General features: G+C 44.5%; 2 protein-coding genes and 1 non-coding gene across 3 annotated transcripts in view; 1 reads left to right on the top strand and 2 right to left on the bottom strand.

Moving 5' to 3' along the window:
• Positions 1-6,407: 6,407 nt before the first annotated feature.
• Positions 6,408-17,879, bottom strand: rpl24 (ribosomal protein L24). Its single transcript, XM_067442365.1, has 6 exons — positions 17,803-17,879; positions 17,600-17,675; positions 12,021-12,131; positions 11,678-11,814; positions 6,931-6,994; positions 6,408-6,528 (listed from the first exon to the last, which is right to left on the bottom strand). Exons 1-6 carry the CDS (start codon positions 17,805-17,807, stop codon positions 6,448-6,450), a joined length of 474 nt encoding a protein of 157 aa, XP_067298466.1. The 5' UTR covers positions 17,808-17,879; the 3' UTR covers positions 6,408-6,447.
• LOC137074231 (small nucleolar RNA SNORA17) lies at positions 6,596-6,725 on the bottom strand. The gene has a single exon (XR_010904954.1). It is a non-coding gene; the product is annotated as a small nucleolar RNA SNORA17 (small nucleolar RNA).
• cep97 (centrosomal protein 97) overlaps positions 17,728-21,357 on the top strand; it is a 34,114-nt gene continuing 30,484 nt past the window's right edge. The window contains exons 1-4 of the mRNA XM_067442364.1: positions 17,728-17,846; positions 17,971-18,083; positions 18,761-18,903; positions 20,575-20,733. Of these exons, the coding sequence (XP_067298465.1) occupies positions 17,782-17,846; positions 17,971-18,083; positions 18,761-18,903; positions 20,575-20,733 (480 nt within the window). The 5' untranslated portion in view covers positions 17,728-17,781. The remainder of the gene's footprint in view (positions 17,847-17,970; positions 18,084-18,760; positions 18,904-20,574; positions 20,734-21,357) is intronic.

Genomic DNA, 21,357 nt, shown 5'->3' with positions numbered 1-21,357 from the left:
CGACTGGAGCCCGTGTTTCTTTTCTTTTTCTCCCTCCCTATTACAGACTGTTGCAGCCATAAAACAGCTCAGCTTGGTTTTTAATGTAAGAGTACTAATATTACATTTTGTTTCTTTGTTAAGTTAACTTAGAAAAAAAGTTTAGAGAACTTTTTGTTTGTTAAATTAAAGTTTTTGTTTTTTAAAGTGTCCAACCGGCCAGCAGCCAACAGTGAGTTCACCTCATCTTTGATCAGTTTAGACTCAAATCAACACTTGACTCGTCTTGCCTATAATAAAATCAATAGATATAAAACACTTTGAGTATATCTTAATGTTAGTTTAAATGTTTACTATCACCACCACAGTCAAAGGGCATTTCTGATCAGCTGAGGCAGACTCACAACGGCGCTCGCAAACAAAACGGGCGATACAATCTACTAATAAACAAAATAAAAATAAAAACCAGGCAGGTCGTCTTCTTACCTTACACCTCTCCACAAAATGAATATAAAGCCCATCTCTTTAGGTCAGAGTTCATGTGACGTGCACCTAGTGTACTTCAGTGTACTTCACTATCTAGTGTACTTCACTATCTAGTGTGCACTACCTAGAGTGGACTTCACTATCTAGTGTACTTCAGAATACTTCACTGTCTAGTTTACTTCACTATCTAGTGTGTAATATCTACTGAACTTTACTATCAAGTGTCCTAAAATGTCTAGTGTACATTACTTTCTAGTGTACACCACCTAGTGTACTTCACTATCTAGTGTGCACTACCTAGAGTGGACTTCACTATCTAGTGTGCACCATCAAGTGTGAACTACTAAGTGTTCACTACCTAGTGTGGTTTACTTCACTATCTAGTGTAGTTCAGTTTAATTCTCTACCCAGTGAACCACACTGCCTACTGTACTTCAATATCTAGTGTGCAGACGGGGCTATAGAGTTTTTATAGTTTGAGGACACTGTAATGTAATGCAGGTGGTAACTCATTCTGAGCTGCATTTTAAGCCAATCAGGATTTGCTGCCTTTCCATATGGACCGTTTTATCAAGCCAGAACACATCAGTTCTACTGTAGCATCCCATGGCCAAAGCCTGGCTCCCCACCGGAACTAAGCAGGTTCTAGCCAGGATGGATTGAGACCATTTTTGGAAACACTTGATTGTTATTAGAGGATGCTTTAGGTAGGCCAGTCTTAGTTGTTTACTCCCAGGCCTGTATTGCAGCTATATGAAAGTGAGACCTTTTTGGAAAAAACTCGATTGTTATTGTAAGATTATTTAGTGAGGCCAGTAGTGTGTTTTAACACCAGCAGAATATGTGGGAGAGAGCTGCTATAGTTTGAGGACACTGTAATGCAATACAGGCGGTAGCTCATTCTGAGGGGCATTTGGAGCCACTCAGGATTTGCTGCTTTTCCAAATGGACCGTTTTACATCTGTTCCACTGTAGCGTCCTGGCGACCGCCAAACCCGGACTCGTCCATGGGATCGTCCGACTGAAGCGTGATTGGTCGCTCAGAGAACACGTCTCACTGCTCTAGAGTCCAGTGGCGGCTGCTTTACTCCACTGCATCCCACGCTTTGCATTGCTCTTGGTGATGTAAGGCTTGGATGAGCTGCTCGGCCATGGAAACCCATTCCATGAAGCTCTCTCCGCTGTTCTTGAGCTCATCTGAAGGCCACAGAAGTCTGGAGGTCTGGAGCTGTTGACTCTGCAGAAAGTTGGAGACTTCTGCGCACTGTGACCCTCAGCATGCGCTGACCCCGCTCTGGGATTTAACACTTCGTGGCTGAGTTGCTGTTGTTCCCAATGGCTTCCACTTTGTTCTAATCCCACTAACAGTTGAGCGTGGAATATTCCATTGTTAGGATATTTTACGAATGGACTTATTGCACAGGTGGAAGTGATTGGAACACCTGAATCCAATGGTTTGAGGTTTCCCAATACTTTTGGCAATGTAGTGTATTTCTCTATATGGAAAATCACGTTCAAAAGACAATTATTAAAAGAAATAAAGTACAAACCTACACTTAAAAATGGTGTAGAAAACATTTTTATTCAGATAATTGAACATGAAATTTTGAAGTAAAAGCAAATAGCACTCCAATACAACTTTACAAATATATTTATAGTGTACTTGAAATATTTTAAATATATTGTCACAGAGCGGTTTTACAGAACCATATCACTCATAATTGTTCTCCATTCTCAGTCCCGACCTTTACCTGGAGTACGGGAATCCTTTGAACGGTAGATGGACATGCAATCTGTTTATCATGTTGCCACATAATAACGGCAATTCATTTACCAAAAAGACTCCATATACTTGTGTGTCAGTGTGTATCAGTGTGTGTGTTGTGGCAGCAAAGCATCAGTGTGTGTGTGTGTTGTGCCAGCAAAGCATCAGTGTGTGAGTGTGTTGTGGCAGCAAAGCATCAGTGTGTGTGTGTGTTGTGCCAGCAAAGCATCAGTGTGTGTGTGTGTTGTGGCAGCAAAGCATCAGTGTGTGTGTGTGTTGTGCCAGCAAAGCATCAGTGTGTGTGTGTGTTGTGCCAGCAAAGCATCAGTGTGTGAGTGTGTTGTGGCAGCAAAGCATCAGTGTGTGTGTGTGTTGTGCCAGCAAAGCATCAGTGTGTGAGTGTGTTGTGCCAGCAAAGCATCAGTGTGTGTGTGTGTTGTGCCAGCAAAGCATCAGTGTGTGTGTGTTGTGCCAGCAAAGCATCAGTGTGTGTGTGTTGTGCCAGCAAAGCATCAGTGTGTGTGTGTTGTGCCAGCAAAGCATCAGTGTGTGTGTGTGTTGTGCCAGCAAAGCATCAGTGTGTGTGTGTTGTGCCAGCAAAGCATCAGTGTGTGTGTGTTGTGCCAGCAAAGCATCAGTGTGTGTGTGTTGTGCCAGCAAAGCATCAGTGTGTGTGTGTTGTGCCAGCAAAGCATCAGTGTGTGATCACTGCCTTTATTCGTGTTCTCGACGTCACATGACTAACCCTAACCCAGAACAGGACACAGATGTCACCAAAAGACATCTTATAAGCCCCGAGGTCACCATTTCCGCAACTTATAGAGTTCACAGCAAAGCTTGCTGGGAAATGGGCTAGAAATACACTTAAGTTGTCAAAAATAACTGTAGTCCCAATGCAAAAGATTTTAGTATTAATTTAGCAAATTTTAACGGACTTACCCTGAACCAAATTGTAGCAAAATGTTAAAGAACCTCTGCTGTTCACCTCAATCAGCAAAACTCACTCGAGTTGATCAATTATCGGTTAGATTATGTGACACAGATGAACTAAAGATTGATCTAACCATCTGCATCACATACGACCCTTGACTTATGACCTTATGAGAGCACATGCACTCACTTTAGGTCAAAAACAGGTTATTAATATGACAGTTCTGCTAATATAACCAGAAAACAAACTCGCTCCAAAAGACGGGCACCAGTTCTAAATCCAGTATTAATACCGCTGAGTGAAGTAGAGGTCGACCGATCGGATTTATCGATTAATCGGCACCAATAGCTGATTGGTGGAACAATCGTTATCGTGAAAAGATCAATACCGATAGTTTTTCCGGTTTGCGTCCGTTGCGGGAGCGGCTGAGAAGGCTGCTGTCATTACACAGTAGCCACGAGAGCTCTGAGAAGGGTCCGCTGGCATTATATAGCGCGAGAGCGCCCTCTAGAGGCCAAATAACTGTTTACATTAACACGTGAGGCTGCGCGCTTCACCGAACGCTGACACATCTGACACGCGTTTAAAACAGCGAAAGGGAAACGGTATGAATACAGAACACTTCACTACATGTTGCCAAATCATTATAAAGTATTTTTTTGATGACTAGATGCTTTAGCAGCGAAAGAACAGCAGTATGTATGTCCTTTGTCGTCAAAGCTGAGAGGATGCTAACATTAGCAGTAACATTTACCTCCGGCAGTTAAAGCGATGTAACAACTAGTGCTGTAAGAAACCCAGACTGTATGGTCATGCATCCGACAGAAATATAAACACATCAGAAACGCATTTGATTCAATATATATTTTATTTTGATAAGAGAACCGTCGTGTTCTAAAAAAGCAAACTGTATGGAATAACACTTATTATAATACAGTAATCCGTTATAATACATGATATCCAATATTACATTTGTAACATTAAATCAGCACTAGGTAACTTTTCAACCTTCATAATATATTTTCAAGACTCTTGTGGTGATACATCGACTTACAATAGGTTGAATGACACGTCTGCCATAGCCTGATGGGGTCTGTATCGTTTTTAATCGTACTTTTAAACTTCGGGTTTCGGGTAGTAACCCGAGAACAAAAAGAACTACAAAATTCGACTGCTTTACGGCATATACGTCACTTCCACCAACACACACACTTCCTTACATTCGGACGTGCGAGCCCAGCTATCGTTTGTTTGTCGATGTTATAGTCGTGTCTAAAGCAGCACAGACAAATAAGAAAGAAAAGGTTTTGTTGGAGGAGAGCAATAAGAGGAAACGAGAGAGTGCTGTGATAAAAGGCCGGATGAGGATCAGCATGTGACCAGCGTTTGCTCGTCGGCGTGAGCTGAAGGAGGCGTGCCCGACCGATGCTGTCCTGCTTGTTACGGTGATTACCGACCACTCAAACATTGAACTGAAGGATCATATAGATTCTGGAAAACGCTAACCAATAGACTACTATATTAATGACGCTGGCTTGTAAACGTGAGCATCGTGGTTTGCCATTTGAAAAAAATAAAACCCATGAAATGATATTCATGACATGCTGAAGCATCTGCCACTGACTGTACCTGATGAAGACATTTCCCACGCGCCGTCAGAAGAACACCTGCATGTGAACTCCTCCTGCAGTGTTCAGGGGAACTGTTAGTGCTGCACCGACCCGCGGGACGCTTTGATGAAGTTATTTGGCCCGCCCCGCACCACTGGATATATCTTTACCATGGGCGTCGGAACCAATGTGTGTGTGTGTGTGTGACCCACCCACTTTTTAAGACCAATGATATTGGACCCACTCACTTTATCTCTAATTCAGCACGTCTGCTTACCTTGGCTACCCCTTAACCGAGAAGCTTAAGAAACGTATTATTAAACACATGTTTAACGCTTTATTTCCCCTTTTCTAATATTTTCTCTTTTTTTATTGAAAATAAATACCTTTCCGATCTGTGATGGGGAAAGGGAGTCGAGCGAGTGCGGCGAAAGGCGGATTCGAACCTCTGCTGGATTTGTGTCAAAACTTGATGCCATGCGTCTCTAACCCCGACTCTATAGCCACGGTGAATAACTCAGTGATTTCTGTAATTTTGTCTGGCCCAATCAATCGTTTAGTAAACGGCACTTTCTCTATCTGGACACGGAGCATAATAAACATGCAGCGTGTTCATTATCATTATCTGTGAAGCTGTTGATGTCGATGGCAGTTAAATGAATATAGCCTTTTTATTAGACTATTGGTATTGACTGGTTTGAGGTCTTTATTGGTATAGGAAAGGGAAATGGCCTAAAACGCACCATAATGCAGGAAATCATCTATGAAATACATTTTTTTCCGGTGGAGAACTGCCAGACCCCTGCAAAACAATTTCCTCACCTATCATATTTTGCCTTAGCCGCTACTGACCCACCCACTTTTTATTTGCTTCCGACGCCCATGACTTTTACAACCCGCCCCGCGACCATTAAATAGACATCCGGGGTCCGCGGGTTATGAGACGACCCGCGCATCACTAGTTCAGGGCTATCTAGTCCCTGTTGTAGGACAGAGCTTACGACAGTAGATGAGGACATTACTTTTTCCCAACTGTAGGGGGACCCCGAGAGCAAAAGTTACCCAGTGCTGCTTAAAGTTAATAAATGCTGTAGAAGTATTATTCATTGTTAGTTTTATCTTTCAACCTTTTTTATGCACTATGAACTAACATGAATGATTAAGATACAATTGTATTGCTGAACTATTACACGCTGTAAAACGTATATTGCGTATCATTCATGTAAGCTAGCTAATAAATCCCTGTAAACAAATGGGCTGTGCAGTCTGTTACCTGACATCCACTTACACGTTTCTAGGTTATAGCTAAGGAAACATTTATTTATAGTATTTTAATGTTTTAGTTATTTTCTGTAGATTTTTTTCTGTTAGAACTTGTCATTTTAATATATTCATATTTACATATGCAATTTAGAACATCATGCTTCAGTACTTTATTTCTTGTAATAAAGTTCAGCACAGTTGTTTTTTGTTTTGTTGTTGTTGTTATTATTATTATTTTAATCTAGTATCTTTTTAAAAACTATCGGTTGATTAATCGGTTATCAGAAAGCGTGGTCCAACCTAGCTTTCGGTAAAATCCACTCTCGGTCGACCTCTAGAGTGAAGCATAAATAAATTGATGGACACAGGAGGCTGATGGTGAAAGTTTTATTAACACACACACACACACAGCTTTAGCGTTTGCCGCCGACGCGAGGAGCGTTGACCTTCATGGGCTTGGCGATCTTCTGTTTCGGTGCAGATTTAGCCGGAGCCTAAAAACAACACAAACACGTTAGCGACTACACGAGGACAATCTAACTACAGCACAGACAGAGAGAGTGTGTAGGACTGTAAATGACACTGAGCACCCATGATTAAAGGTGCTAGGTGTAGACTCAGTCCTCTGCTCTATGCCACCTTATGACACAGAAGCGACAGAACGTCACACTGCAACGCCTGAAGGGGCAAACGATCACATGACCTGCCAGCCGACGGGGTCACGATCACATGACCGTCCAACCGACGGGGCCACGATCACATGACCTGCCAGCCGACGGGGTCACGATCACATGACCGGCCAACCGACGGGGCCACGATCACATGACCGGCCAGCCGACGGGGTCACGATCACATGACCGACCAGCTGAGAGGGACATAGTGAAGCCATGGCTAACCTTGGTGCTCTGGGCGGATGGCTTCTTGGTCGCCTGCTTGGCCTTCTTGGCCTCCTTGGCAGCCCTGAAAGATCAGATCAAGATTAGGTCAGCGTTAGGGTTAGGGTTGCACTGTGTGAATGTGAGCCAATCACAGCCCTGTGTGAGAAAAGCCCAGTTTAAGACTATGGCCAGTGTGAACACACTAGCCCAAAAGCTCATCCTGTAGAGCAGTGATGAGTATTACACAGACCGCTCCACACACAAGCAGAACGAGACATCACATCCAATGTATAAAAACGCTGCTCTTATTTTATATTGCCAGCACAAATTCACTGATTACAATGTGAAGAAACAGTTTTGGACTGTGATCCGTTCACACTGGAATCTGATATTTGCCATTTTTAAACCAATGTGAACAGCTCCACAAAACAACAGATCAGGGGCCATATTCACCAAACCCTTGATCTCAGCACAGGGTTCTCCTACACGGCAGAATAAGCTCTTAAGGCCATCCTAAAAATATTTTGGTTTGCAGTAACAGTAAACATTTTTTTTTAAAAAGGTCGGTAGGTAGGTCTATTTTCCCCCAAAATTTGTAGTTAATTTAAAAGTTTATTTTTGGTGATGGTGATTACATAGTTATGACTTTAAGTTAGCATATGGTGACGTCACTGACTGGGTCTTCAAGCCGTGCCTTCGGGCGCATAGGCTAATCGCAGGCTATATAGACCACAAACAAATTGAAATATTTGTCAAAAACATGTTTATTGCATACATTTCCGGTGCATTCATTAGGAAAGGTTCCAACCAGCGCTCGCTGTCGTTGACTCATAGCTGTCAACAATCCCTTTCTTTCCGGGTTTCTCAGGTATTTTTGCTCTTTTCCCGCGGTCTTCCCGGTTTAGTATTTTCCCGTGATCTGTTCCGTATTTTCACGCTGGATTGTGTTGACTCAGCACACGCGGCTATCTGTGTCTCTGAAGTGGCTTGTGCTCGTTGACCAACGCATCTGGTGATATAGACTAGTGTATTTGAATATTAAAAAGCAAAAAGTTGTTTTTATGAATTAAATTAAGTAGCTATAACCTACTCTTTACTGGTAAATATTACAGTAAACAAACATCGCAGACAATGGCAGACCATTTTTTTATTTTTGTAATATTATGTATTGTCTCTCAGGTGTTTTGAAGAGACACTGCCCCTCTTTCCTCCTTCCTGACAGCCTACATTTAGAATAATAGCTTTGATTAACGTTAATGATGTAAAAGGGTTAAAAATCGCGATTGTTTGGATTGTTTTTCCTGCCGTCGAGCCACAGCCGTTGACTAAATCAGTGTTTCCCAACCTTTTTTCAGTCATGGCACCTTTTGGAAATGTTCTAATTTTGTGGCCCCATACATGCGTTACGCTAGGGGTGTAGAGTACAGATTGCTCACGGGTCGGTTTGCGTCACAGTTTCAGTACGGTTTGGTATTTGCCATGCTCTGGGAAAGAAAGAACTGCTGTCAAATAAAAATAAAGAAAATATGAACAAAAAACTTAAATACAAGCAGCAGCACAAATAAAAACTGAGCAAAGATACTGATGAAATAAAGAATGCTTTTCAGATTGTTGAGGTGGTCTAACATTAGTTTATAGGTAGAGAAATTGAATAAATTAATCAAATGTAAAATAACTGCACATTTAACTTTTTAAATTAAAGATGAATCCTTATTAAACTTACAAAAGCTATTCAAGAGCAGTGAGTGACGTCCTTATCTTTTTTTTGTTGACATTAAGCAGACAGCAGTAAAGGCTACTGCCCCTTTAAGACCTAATACAGGGATACGCCCGTCTTTCTCGACTGGACGCAGTTCACTTAAGGCATATTCAAGATCGACATGTTGATATACTTTGTGTGAGTTTGTCGTTCAAGCGCAAGACTTGAGAGAACTCAATATTTGCGCGCTGTGAGACGTGTGCACGCTTTTGGCCGAGCGCAGAGACAGATCTTCTCACACTGCAGAGTTCTCATTCGCGTCTTCTGGCGAATATACCCGGGCGGCGAAATGACTGGTCATAGGGCAGCACTCGCATGCATTGAACAGTTTACACAGATAGACCGGTTTGCCCTCGTTTTCTTTTATTATCGCTGTTGTAGTGTAGCCTATCACTGAAGAACCAGCACGCGTACCCACCGACAGAACCATACATAAAGCATTATTTTTCAAGTTACAACCAATGCCGCCGCTCCCACCAGACGCTGCGCTCCCACCAGACGCAGGCGAGCAAAGCACACACACACATACGACAATGGCATTTCAGACTGACAGATACAAGATAAACGGCTTTTCCGCCATTTGTTCCTGTTTTGTACACGTTGTTATATTAATTATAAGTAAAATTCGGTTTTATTGGCCACAATATAGTAATGATGAATGTTGAGAGGGGCACGTTTGATTCATTTTCAGAAAGGGCAGGGGCTCGAACCCCCAAAGCCCTTCGCTCCGCAGTGCTCTTGCCTGGTGTGTGTAACGTGTCCACGGCCCTGACTCCTGTCACGAAATCTCTGACAAGGCTTTAACCCCTTCAGGCGCCAGAGGTTTTTTCCTAAAACGTTCAATTTTGACATCTTAATTTCAAAAGGCTATATCTTAAAAGTGATAAGATAGAAACTTTGTGTAAATTAGAGAAATATTAAGGAGGACCAAAAGTTTATGTAGAGATTACATTTTCCCATCTAATTTGCATATTATGACATCATAACGTGGGGGCAATCTTGGATTATCAGGGTATATGCAGGAATCCTGAAGTTAATTTCAATACCTTTTTAAGACTTTTTAAAGACCTTCTCAAAATAATTTAAGACCTCATCGCACTTTAAGTTCTAATCGGCAACAAACCTTTAATAAACAGATGTAGTCGAACGTAGACTTCAAATCTCTATCGTAGGCCAATTTTGTATTGTTTATATTGCATATCTGTTTCGCAACGTATGGAGGGCGACATCACCTAACTGCGCATTTCACAAAATACATGACGTCACCCGTAGACGGCGCTCGCCAGGGATGGAAATTAACTTTTTTCAAAGTCTACCACTCAATGTTTTTACCAGCCACTTTTTTGTTTTTAACAAATTAATACTACAAGCTCTACAATACTTGGGCAGTTTATCTAATCTCAAGTCTCAATGAAATACTGACATTTTCACGATGATTTGTGGTCTTTTATGGCTTCCAGTTTTATGGTTGTTAGTCCCAACAATGAAACTATTCGTTCTGGCATCTTTGAAGCGTGTTGACAACACACCGAGCAGAACATTGTCAGTAGGGATGCACCGAAATCACAATTCTTGGCCGAAACAAAAAAAGAAGAAACCAAAGCCAAAAACCAAAAAATAAAATTCAAACTAGAATGTTTAACTCGACCTCACTCGTGTACATTAAATAATAACGTACATGCCTACTGGCCTGCAGAAAGGTACAGAAATTGAATTAAGTAATCAAATGTAAAATAACTGCATATTTAACTGTTTAAATGAAAGATTAATCCTTATTAAACTTACAAAAGCTATTCAATCAAGAGCTTTGTTTAATGTCAAACTAAATATAAGAACATCCCTCAGGCAGCAGTAATGGCTACTGCGCCTTTAAGACCTGAGGCAGGAATATGCTCGTCTTTCTCGACTGTGCACACTATACAGTTCACTTAAGGGCATATTCAGACTATGTCAGCTATGATACTCATCAAGATGGACATACTTCTTGTGTGAGTTTGTCCGTTTAAGCGCAAGACTTGAAAGAGAACTCAATATTTGCGCGCTGTGAGACTCGCGCTCTCTCGGATGATGCACAGCGTCAGATCTTCTCTCAGCGCGCGCGAGTCTCACAGCGCGTCTTCACGCGAATGATGACGGAGAAAACGACTGGTCATATGCGCACATACGGCAGCACTCGCATGCATTGAACAACGTTTACAAAGAGGTGAAACAGCTCGGTAGGTGAAGCGAGTTTACCGCCACAACTCTAAATCAGCCGCGTCTGGCTGGTGGCGGCGCTAATGTCCATCACTGGCGCGGCGCTCCGAGCCGATCTCAGACTGAGCGCCCGGTTGTTTTTTAATACTTACGGGGATGAAAATAAATATATTCATAAATACTTTTTGGAGTCAAACTCTTTTGACAAAGCTTGAACACAATACTTTTAAAATTTAAGACTTTATAAAGCCGTGATAAGACTTTTTAATACTTTATAAGGGTCTTAATTTTCCCAAAATTGATTTATCACCTTTTAAGACTTTTCAAGACCCCGCGTATACCCTGATTATAGAATTTTCCTGAAAACCCACATGATTACAGCACTTCTTTCCCCCCAAAATGTCCCTCACCTTCTGTGCGATATATTGCCCAATACTGAATGTTCAGGTAAATAGTAAACAAACTGTAAATCATTACTAATAAATGGTAGAAACAAACCGAATGCATTTAGCGGTTTGCCTTTTGCTGTAGAGATTTTCCATTTACTACATACAGTAAGCACTCTGATTCCATATATAGGGCACATATATTATTATGCATAATAGCCCCTCTGCCCCGTGTCACAGCGCGTCTGCTCGCGTCCGGATATGCCTCGCGCGCTGCCGGGTGTGCACAGCTCCGGCCACTCTTATTGTCATTTTGATTGGCTAATGAAGAATATTACCGGATGACGTTCAGGGCTGTGATTGGCTAATGAAGAACGTTACCGGATGACGTTCAGGGCTGTGATTGGCTAATGAAGAACGTTACCTGATGGCCTGCTCTCGCTGCGCTTTACGCACTTCCGGCTTCTGGTTCCGCTTGGCCAGGATCTCGGCCAGAGATGCTCCGGTGATCGCTCGCTGGAACTTCACCGCACGACGAGTGCGCTTCTTAGACACCTCTTCCTGAGGAGCACACACACACACACACACAGAAGATTTAAGCTTAATTTACAGTCTAACTGTCCTGGGAATATACATTAGCCACTAAACATGTTCCTGGTTCTCTAAAGCTCAAATTAGCAGCTAAAGTGCCGTCCCACAGATAAACGGGGGTCGGTCAAGTGACCCTATGGAGAGCTGAAGGCACTCAGGTCAAAGGTCACACTCACAGACTGGCCCTTCTTGTGCTTGCGGCGGTACAGGACGGTCCAGTTGATCTGCCTGGGGTTCCTTTTGGATAGGAAGGCAGACTCACATTTAGCATTCAGGAACTGGAAGACCTGCAGAAGAGAAGATGACATCACTGAGCAGTCACGACCCGTACGCGATGACATCACCATGAGCAGTCATGAACCATCACCTCCGCGTGCACGCCCTAAGCCCAAACGGCCGTGTGATTCCGCGTGTATGTGTACGCCCAAACGGACCATCACCTCCGCGTGCACGCCCTACGCCCAAACGGACCATCACCTCCGCGTGCACGCCCTACGCCCAAACGGACCATCACCTCCGTGCGGGTGCACGCCTATGCCGTGTGATTCCGCGTGTATGTGTACGCCCAAACGGACCATCACCTCCGCGTGTATGTGTACGCCCAAACGGACCATCACCTCCGCGTGTATGTGTACGCCCAAACGGACCATCACCTCCGCGTGTATGTGTACGCCCAAACGGACCATCACCTCCGCGTGTATGTGTACGCCCAAACGGACCATCACCTCCGCGTGTATGTGTACGCCCAAACGGACCATCACCTCCGCGTGTATGTGTACGCCCAAACGGACCATCACCTCCGCGTGTACGTGTACGCCCAAACGGACCATCACCTCCGCGTGTATGTGTACGCCCAAACGGACCATCACCTCCGCGTGTACGTGTACGCCCAAACGGACCATCACCTCCGCGTGTATGTGTACGCCCAAACGGACCATCACCTCCGCGTGTACGTGTACGCCCAAACGGACCATCACCTCCGCGTGTACGTGTACGCCCAAACGGACCATCACCTCCGCGTGTATGTGTACGCCCAAACGGACCATCACCTCCGCGTGTACGTGTACGCCCAAACGGACCATCACCTCCGCGTGTACGTGTACGCCCAAACGGACCATCACCTCCGCGTGTATGTGTACGCCCAAACGGACCATCACCTCCGCGTGTATGTGTACGCCCAAACGGACCATCACCTCCGCGTGTACGTGTACGCCCAAACGGACCATCACCTCCGCGTGTATGTGTACGCCCAAACGGACCATCACCTCCGCGCGGGTGCACGCCTATGCCGTGTGATTCCGCGTGTATGTGTACGCCCAAACGGACCATCACCTCCGCGTGTATGTGTACGCCCAAACGGACCATCACCTCCGCGTGCATGTCTACATCGTGTGATTCCGCCAACCTGATCTCACAGAATTAATATTTATAGCCTAATTTTATATTTTGGAGCAGCTAACTCAACTCCTACCCTAAACCTACCCACTCTCAACAATATAAGACACGTAACAGGCAAATAAATGTACGGTCACATGCATTTATTGCAAAAACGGACCAAAAAAACCAGTATAAAAGTATTAACTCGTGTTACATTCCAAGTCTTCTGAAGTCATACGATCTCTTCATGTGAAGAACAGAGATGACCTTAAAGGGATCCCCTGGTGTTGAGACTTGTATGGCTTAATATAACATTAATGATGTCTTACTGAAATATGCAGTAGAAAACCCATGAAAGATCTACGTTATTATTTTTTTTAAAATCGATTTTATATTTGGACTTTGGGTGGCGCAGGGCTCTACGCTAACTTTTTTCTTGAGGAGGACTTGTGCTCCTAATTAAAAAAATTTAGGAGCACATTCAAAAATTTAGGAGCACGTTCTAATCGATCAAACACATTCCAATTATAACTTTCCTATTACAGGACGATATTTGTCCTTTAATGTCCAGGGTCATTTTTATCATTTTAAGAGCAATGTTTTCTAATCTTATTAAATGTATGCATCATCTGTCAATTTCTTAAATTCAACATAATTCTGATATAATATTATCATTAACTTCTGAGAGTACAGCACAAATACACACACACACACACACACACACACACACACACACACACACACACACAAAGCAGAACTGAACTTCATACAATCAAACACCTATGCATTTAATGCATGAGTTAATGTTGAATGAATGTTTTACATATACGTTTTTGAATTTAGAAATATGTATAAATTAAACTTTAAAAGTTTAATATTTTAAATAAAAAAGTCCATGCAAAGTATAAATATGAAAATAAAAACCGCCAGTAGGTGGCGGCAAGTCATTCAGTCAATAATTCAAAACACAAGATTCATTTGAATCGAATCGCTTGGAGATGCGAATCAGTTCTGGTGTGGCTTTGATTTTCACAAATAGGCAGTGACAGTGTTGTGGCTAAAACGTTTGTTACTTAATATCAACTTGTCTATTAGATTTTTGTACGAGATCAGTATCACACATGCAATCATGCCAATACTCGGAGCTTTAGCAAGCTGTAACTTTTGGCGCTCTGGCGCTTCATAAACAGAACCGCATGCGCCTCGCGGGAGAACATTGCTACCGGATCTACTTCTCTCTGTTTGTGGTGAGTCACGCAGATATTGTGCTAATCCGCAGCGGGAATAATTTATTTTGTGTGTACAATGATTCAGAATGAGACAAAAACCCGGTTTGGAAAAAATCTTCATGATATACTCGCTCATTATATACATTGCATGAATCACAGCATGATTCACACATGCTGTTTAAAAAAAAATACTAATGTGATAAAGATTAACTCAAGGGCTTTTTAAATGTATTAATACATTATTGTTTGATGGCATTTATGCCCCAAGCATCCGCTAATTTCTGGGCTTCTTTATGATAATCCAAATGTGGTATCTCCTGTGGTAGTTAATTTTGATTTGGCTGTAAATAAACAGCGCGAGGCGTCTGGTAAAGTGCGCATGGCTGCGTCACACACGTTTCACTTCAATCGTTGTAAACAATCGTTGTTCGAAGTGCTGCCTAGTCCGTCGCACACGTTTTTGCACTTCTTCTGCTGACTGAAGGCATGCAAAGCAGTTGATTGCAGTAGGAAACATAGCCTAACAGTTTCTCAGTTTTGTTGATTCACTCAGTGTTTTAGTTTTTATTCCGATTGTACACATCCATTCATGAGAATCGATCGGGTCACTCGCACCGGTGCGCCTAAATATTTTTTCACAGTCGCACGCAGTAATTTTTAGGCGTAAATGCGCCCAAAATGGGCGTTATGTAGAGCCCTGTGGCGCCATTTTGTTTGCGTTCTAGGGTGATGATGTAGATTGGCTGCACTCGGCTGGCGTTACCCGTGGATATTTTACCACAACGCAACTCAAAATTTGTTTCAGAGTTAAACAAAACCAATGAATTACTTTGTAATTGTACTTAAAACACTCAAACATACATGTGCACACAAACTCTCTCTCTCACAGACTCACACACACCCCAACAGATTGACGAGGATACACACACACACACCCGCACTGCGTGCGTGCATACACCCCCCTCATTCACTATTTCCTGTATTAATATCATTAGCCCCTTTCCCACTGTGATTCCGGCAAACACACGGATAATGCGACCCGGCATTTGTTCCCGGGCCGCTAGATTTGGTCCATTCACACTGCCAGCGAAATACCGTAATATGTGCGCTCACACACAACCCGTAACGGTCCCGGGTCGAGTCGACACGAGACATCCGGATGTGACGTATAACGGCGAGCGATCTCCGCTTCAGCGCGGATAGTAAGGAGCTCCGTGGTCTCGACTTGTGTCCAGTTTGCGCTCATTTCTGCTTGTTTAATTTTAGTTTCTTTTGAATACGAACACTCTCTGCGTTTAAAACACCGACGAGCTCTTCTGGCACTGCAGGGGTGTGTTATTCCGGGAATATTGCGGATCCGACGTGCGGTGTGAAAGGGGCTAGAGATAGACGATTGATATGCAGCAGATTAACTGTAATACCTAGTGTGACCAGCAGAGGGCACTATCGGTATAGGATCATGGGATAGGGGGCATGAGGAAGAGGCAGGATGTTTTGGTGACGATGCGTGGGATGTTGGTTCGTGCATTAAAGTTTGAGCACAAGCTCAGTGAATTAAAACCTCACTCTTTAAACCTTTATCTTTAAGACACGAATAACATTCCCTACTTTAGTTCACTATTACAACTTGAAGGAGTGAATGAAGACGAGTGCGTGAAGTCGGACAGCTGTTGTGTGTAAATCGGCTGTACACTCGTTATTGCGGCGCGTGAGACTGAATGAGTGCACTCGAACATGTCCACTATGGTGTCGGACAACACTACAAATGGCCGTCCCTTCAAATAATGCCGTATTTCAGGGCATGGGGTCGATGTCAGATTCAGCCCGTCGTGGAGACTGAGCAGCCCAACACCTCGAGTGAGACGGAGCAGTCTGGCAGGTGGCGCCGCCCATAGTCCAAATATAAAGTCTATTTTTTAAATAACGTAGGCAATGCAACAGAACGCGTGCAGATATAATGAGATCTAGATGTCATTGGTTGAAAGGAAAGCTGGAGATTGTGATATTCGGTCTTATGTTAGGCTGTGTGTGTGCGTTGATCAGTGTTAAAGGAGATAAATGTCTAAATGAGATGATCTGAATGATCTCTGACCTGTCGATCTCTTCAGAAGGGTTAAAGTCAGGACAGATGCTTGGCTAGGTGTGATGGCTCTTCATCAGTTTGATAAGCACAGTAATTACAGATGTCACTTCTACTCCTCTCTTTATTAGTTCGTTCTGGGCATCTTGAGTGAGAGTCGACGGCTTTATCCATTTTGTTCGTGTGTGTTGTCGTCACATTGGCCGGTTGCCTCGGGTCAGTTTGGGTAACGCGCTGCCATCGAGCGGTGAACTTCGGAAAAGCAGCATATACCGAAATGTACAAAATCACGATATCGTAGCGCTTTAAATAAAATATATACCGGTATACCGCGCATCCCTAACACACACACACAAAGCATAATCTGAGACCTTACACACACGGTTGAGGATCATCTGAGACATTACACTTCACACACACACACACACACACACAGTTGAGGATCATCTGAGACATTACACTTCACACACACACACACAGTTGAGGATCATCCGAGACATTACACACACACGAGCATCATCTGAGACCTTACACGGTTGAGGATCATCTGAGACCTTACACACACACCATCTGAGACCTTACACACACACACACACACACACACACACACACACACACACACACATCATGAGACATTACAAACACACGAGCATCATCTGAGACATTACATTAGCTAGCTATGCTAGCGCTTTAGCCGACAGGCCAGTGCTAACGCTAATGTAAATAACGCCTGAATATAACCGCGCATGAGTAACGTTACAGCTTCAGACACCGAGACCCTACACACACTCACCGAGGCCCTACACACACTCACCGAGACGCTACACACACTCTCGGTACGCTACACACACTCACCGAGACGCTACACACACTCACCGAGACGCTACACACACACTCACCGAGACGCTACACACACTCACCGAGGCGCTAAATTACATACACTCACCGAGACGCTACATACACTCACCGAGACGCTACACACACACACACACACACACACACACACACACACCACGGAGACGCTACACACACTCATCGATCACGGAGTAACCCGCAGCTCGAGCTTTACCTTTCCATCGATCCTGGCGTAGCGGCGGCCATGGCCGGGGTAGATTTTATATCCACTGAAACTGCACAGCTCGACCCTACATATCGGAAATAAGAGTTATTACAGATTTATCATATATATATTATTAACCCATGAACACTCTTACATGCGATTTTACACGATAACATTACAGATGTTAATGGATGATCACAGACTGCACTCACTTCATGGCGGCGGTTCAGATAGGGAAGAGGAAAAGGAATTGTGGGTAAGCGGTTTATAAAGGACCTTATTTCACAAATGTAAACTATTTTTTCAAAGTAAACACATATTTGATATATAAATATAACCAGATACCCTACAAAAATATCCAAAATTATTATTATTTCTAGATTAATTTATCCAATGAAAAAGCGTATCGGTTGCCTGGCGGAGACTCAAGCGGGAAGTATGGCGGCGACCGAGGCGCTGATCGATCCGGCGGAGATTATGGCGAATTATGAAGGTTTGCCAAATTAAAAACAACAATACACACAAATGATGAGATGGATATGATATTGTATTGCCGTTGTATTCGCGATAGATCATGTTTAACACGCAGCGTGCGGCGCTCGTGACGAACTGACGTGTGATCAGTTTGTGCCATAATGTGCCGAAATCTGTCAGATTATAATCTGCTGTTTATCATGAGTGGGTTATCATAGGCTGAGCTTTTGGCGAATATTGCTGTCAATTCCTCTTTAATCCATATTTGATATCAATAATCCTCTTTGGCTTTTGGCGTTGTGATAATGACTGTACAGTAACCCGGTGTTTTTAAAGCTATCAGAGTGTCAGTGTTGTGCTCTGCTCTTCCTAAGGTTCTGGTTTATGAGACCAATCAGGGTCAGGGTTAGGGTCAGGTAACCCTAATGACTGTACTGGGTCAGGGTTAGGGTCAGGTAACCCTGATGACTGTACTGGGTCAGGGTCAGGGTTAGGGTCAGGTAACCCTAATGACTGTACTGGGTCAGGGTTAGGGTCAGGTAACCCTAATGACTGTACTGGGTTAGGGTCAGGTAACCCTAATGACTGTACTGGGTCAGGGTTAGGGTCAGGTATGTACAGTACAGTAATGACTGTACAGTAACCGGTGTTGTTAAAGCTATCAGAGTGTCAGTGTTGTGCTCTGCTCTTCCTAAGGTTCTGGTTTATTAGACCTTTCCAATCAGGGGCTCCACAAACTGGACCCGAAGTGTGTGTGTGGAGCGGCTCACACACTCATTCTGGACCAAAACCACATCATGAAGCTGGAGCTGCTGGAGCACAGCCAGGCCCTGCAGCAGGTGGGAGGGGCCACTGACACCTGTCTGTCTGAAATCCTGTCTGTCTGACCACCTGTCTGTCTGTCTGTCTGAACACCTGTCTGTCTGACCACACAACATGCTGACCACCTGTCTGTCTGAACATCTGTCTGTCTGACCACCTGTCTGTCTGTCTGAACACCTGTCTGTCTGACCACACAACATGCTGACCACCTGTCTGTCTGAACATCTGTCTGTCTGACCACACAACATGCTGACCACCTGTCTGTCTGAACACCTATCTGTCTGACACCTGTCTGTCTGAAACCTGTCTGTCTGTCTGACACCTGTCTGTCTGAACACCTGTCTGTCTGTCTGTCTCTCTGACCACCTGTCTGTCTGAACATGACACACTGACACATGTCTGTCTTTCTGACCACCTGTCTGTCTGACCAAGTGTCTGTCTGACCGCACAACATGCTGACCCACCTGTCTGTGACCACACAACACACTGACACCTGTCTGTCTGTCTCTCTGACCACCTGTCTGTCTGACCACACAACATGCTGACCACACAACACCCTGACACGTCTGTCTTTCTAACCACCTGTCTGTCTTTCTGACCACCTGTCTGTCTGACCGCGCAACATGCTGACCACACAACACACTGACACCTGTCTGTCTGACCACACAACATGCTGACCCACCTGTCTGGGTGACCACCTGTCTGCCTGACCACACAACACACTGACACCTGTCTGTCTGACCACCTGTCTGTCTGACCACACAACATGCTGACCCACCTGTCTGACCACACAACACACTGACACCTGTCTGTCTGTCTGACCACACAACACACTGACACATGTCTGTCTGACCACCTGTCTGTCTGACCACACAACATGCTGACCCACCTGTCTGTCTGAACACACTGACATCTGTATGTCTGTCTGACCACACAACACACTGATACCTGTCTGTCTGTCTGACCACCTGTCTGTCTGTCTGGCTGACCACACAACATGCTGACCCACCTGTCTGTCTGACCAGCTGTCTGTCTCTCTGACCACCTGTCTGTGTGACCACACAACACACTGACACCTGTCTGTCTGTCTGTCTGTCTGTCTGTCTGTCTCTCTGACCACCTGTCTGTCTGACCACACAACAATGACATGTCTTTCTTTCTGACCACCTGTCTGACCACTCAACATGCTGACCAAACAACACTGACGCCTGTCTGTCTGACCACACAACATGCTGACCCACCTGTCTGGGTTACCACCTGTCTGGCTGACCACACAACACACTGACACCTGTCTGTCTGTCTGACCACACAACACACTGACACCTGTCTGTCTGACCATCTGTGTGTCTGACCACACAACATGCTGACCCACCTGTCTGTGTGACCACCTGTCTGTCTGACCACACAACACACTGACACCCATCTGTCTGTCTGACCACACAACACACTGACACCTGTCTGTCTGACCACCTGTGTGTCTGACCACACAACATGCTGACCCACCTGTCTGTGTGACCACCTGTCTGTCTGACCACACAACACACTGACACCCATCTGTCTGTCTGACCACACAACACACTGACACCTGTCTGTCTGTCTGTCTGACCACTTGTCTGTCTGACCACCTGTCTGTCTGGCTGGCTGGCTGACCACACAACATGCTGACCCACCTGTCTGTCTCTCCACAGCTGTCTGTGGCCTCTAACCGTCTGGTGCGTATGATGGCCGTCTCTAAGCTGACTAACTTGCGCGTTCTCAACCTGCCGAACAACAGCATCGGCTACATCGAGGGTCTGAAGGACCTGCTGCTCCTGCAGTGGCTGAATCTAGCTGGAAACAACATTAAGGTATTTCTCAGTGCATGATGTAACGTATCATTTATTCTCCCCCTAACCTGGTCAGAATATGCATCTGTCTGTCTGACCACCTGTCTGTCTGACGCATCTGTCTGTGTTTGTCCAGGTCATCAAGCTGCGTCACAACTGTGCTTCTCTTCCCTCACCTGTCTGTCTGACCACCTGTCTGTCTGTCTGTCTGTCTGTCTGACCACCTATCTATCTGTCTGACCACCTGTCTGTCTGACACATCTGTCTGTGTTTGTCCAGGTCATCGAGCAGTTTCACAACTGTGCTTCTCTTCCCTCACCTATCTGTCTGTCTGTCTGTCTGTCTGACCACCTGTCTGTCTGACCACCTGTCTGTCTGTCTGACCACCTGCCTCTCTGTCTGTCTGTCTGTCTGTCTGACGCATCTGTCTGTGTTTGTCCAGGTCATCGAGCAGTTTCACAACTGTGCTTCTCTTCCCTCACCTGTCTGTCTGTCTGTCTGTCTGTCTGTCTGACCACCTGTCTGTCTGACCACCTGTCTGACCACCTGCCTCTCTGTCTGTCTGTCTGTCTGTCTGACGCATCTGTCTGTGTTTGTCCAGGTCATCGAGCAGTTTCACAACTGTGCTTCTCTTCCCTCACCTGT

This window comes from Pseudorasbora parva, chromosome 4 (assembly GCF_024679245.1).
Source record: "Pseudorasbora parva isolate DD20220531a chromosome 4, ASM2467924v1, whole genome shotgun sequence".
NCBI classification, from domain to species: Eukaryota; Metazoa; Chordata; class Actinopteri; order Cypriniformes; family Gobionidae; genus Pseudorasbora; species Pseudorasbora parva.
This window is presented reverse-complemented; position numbering and strand designations above follow the sequence as displayed.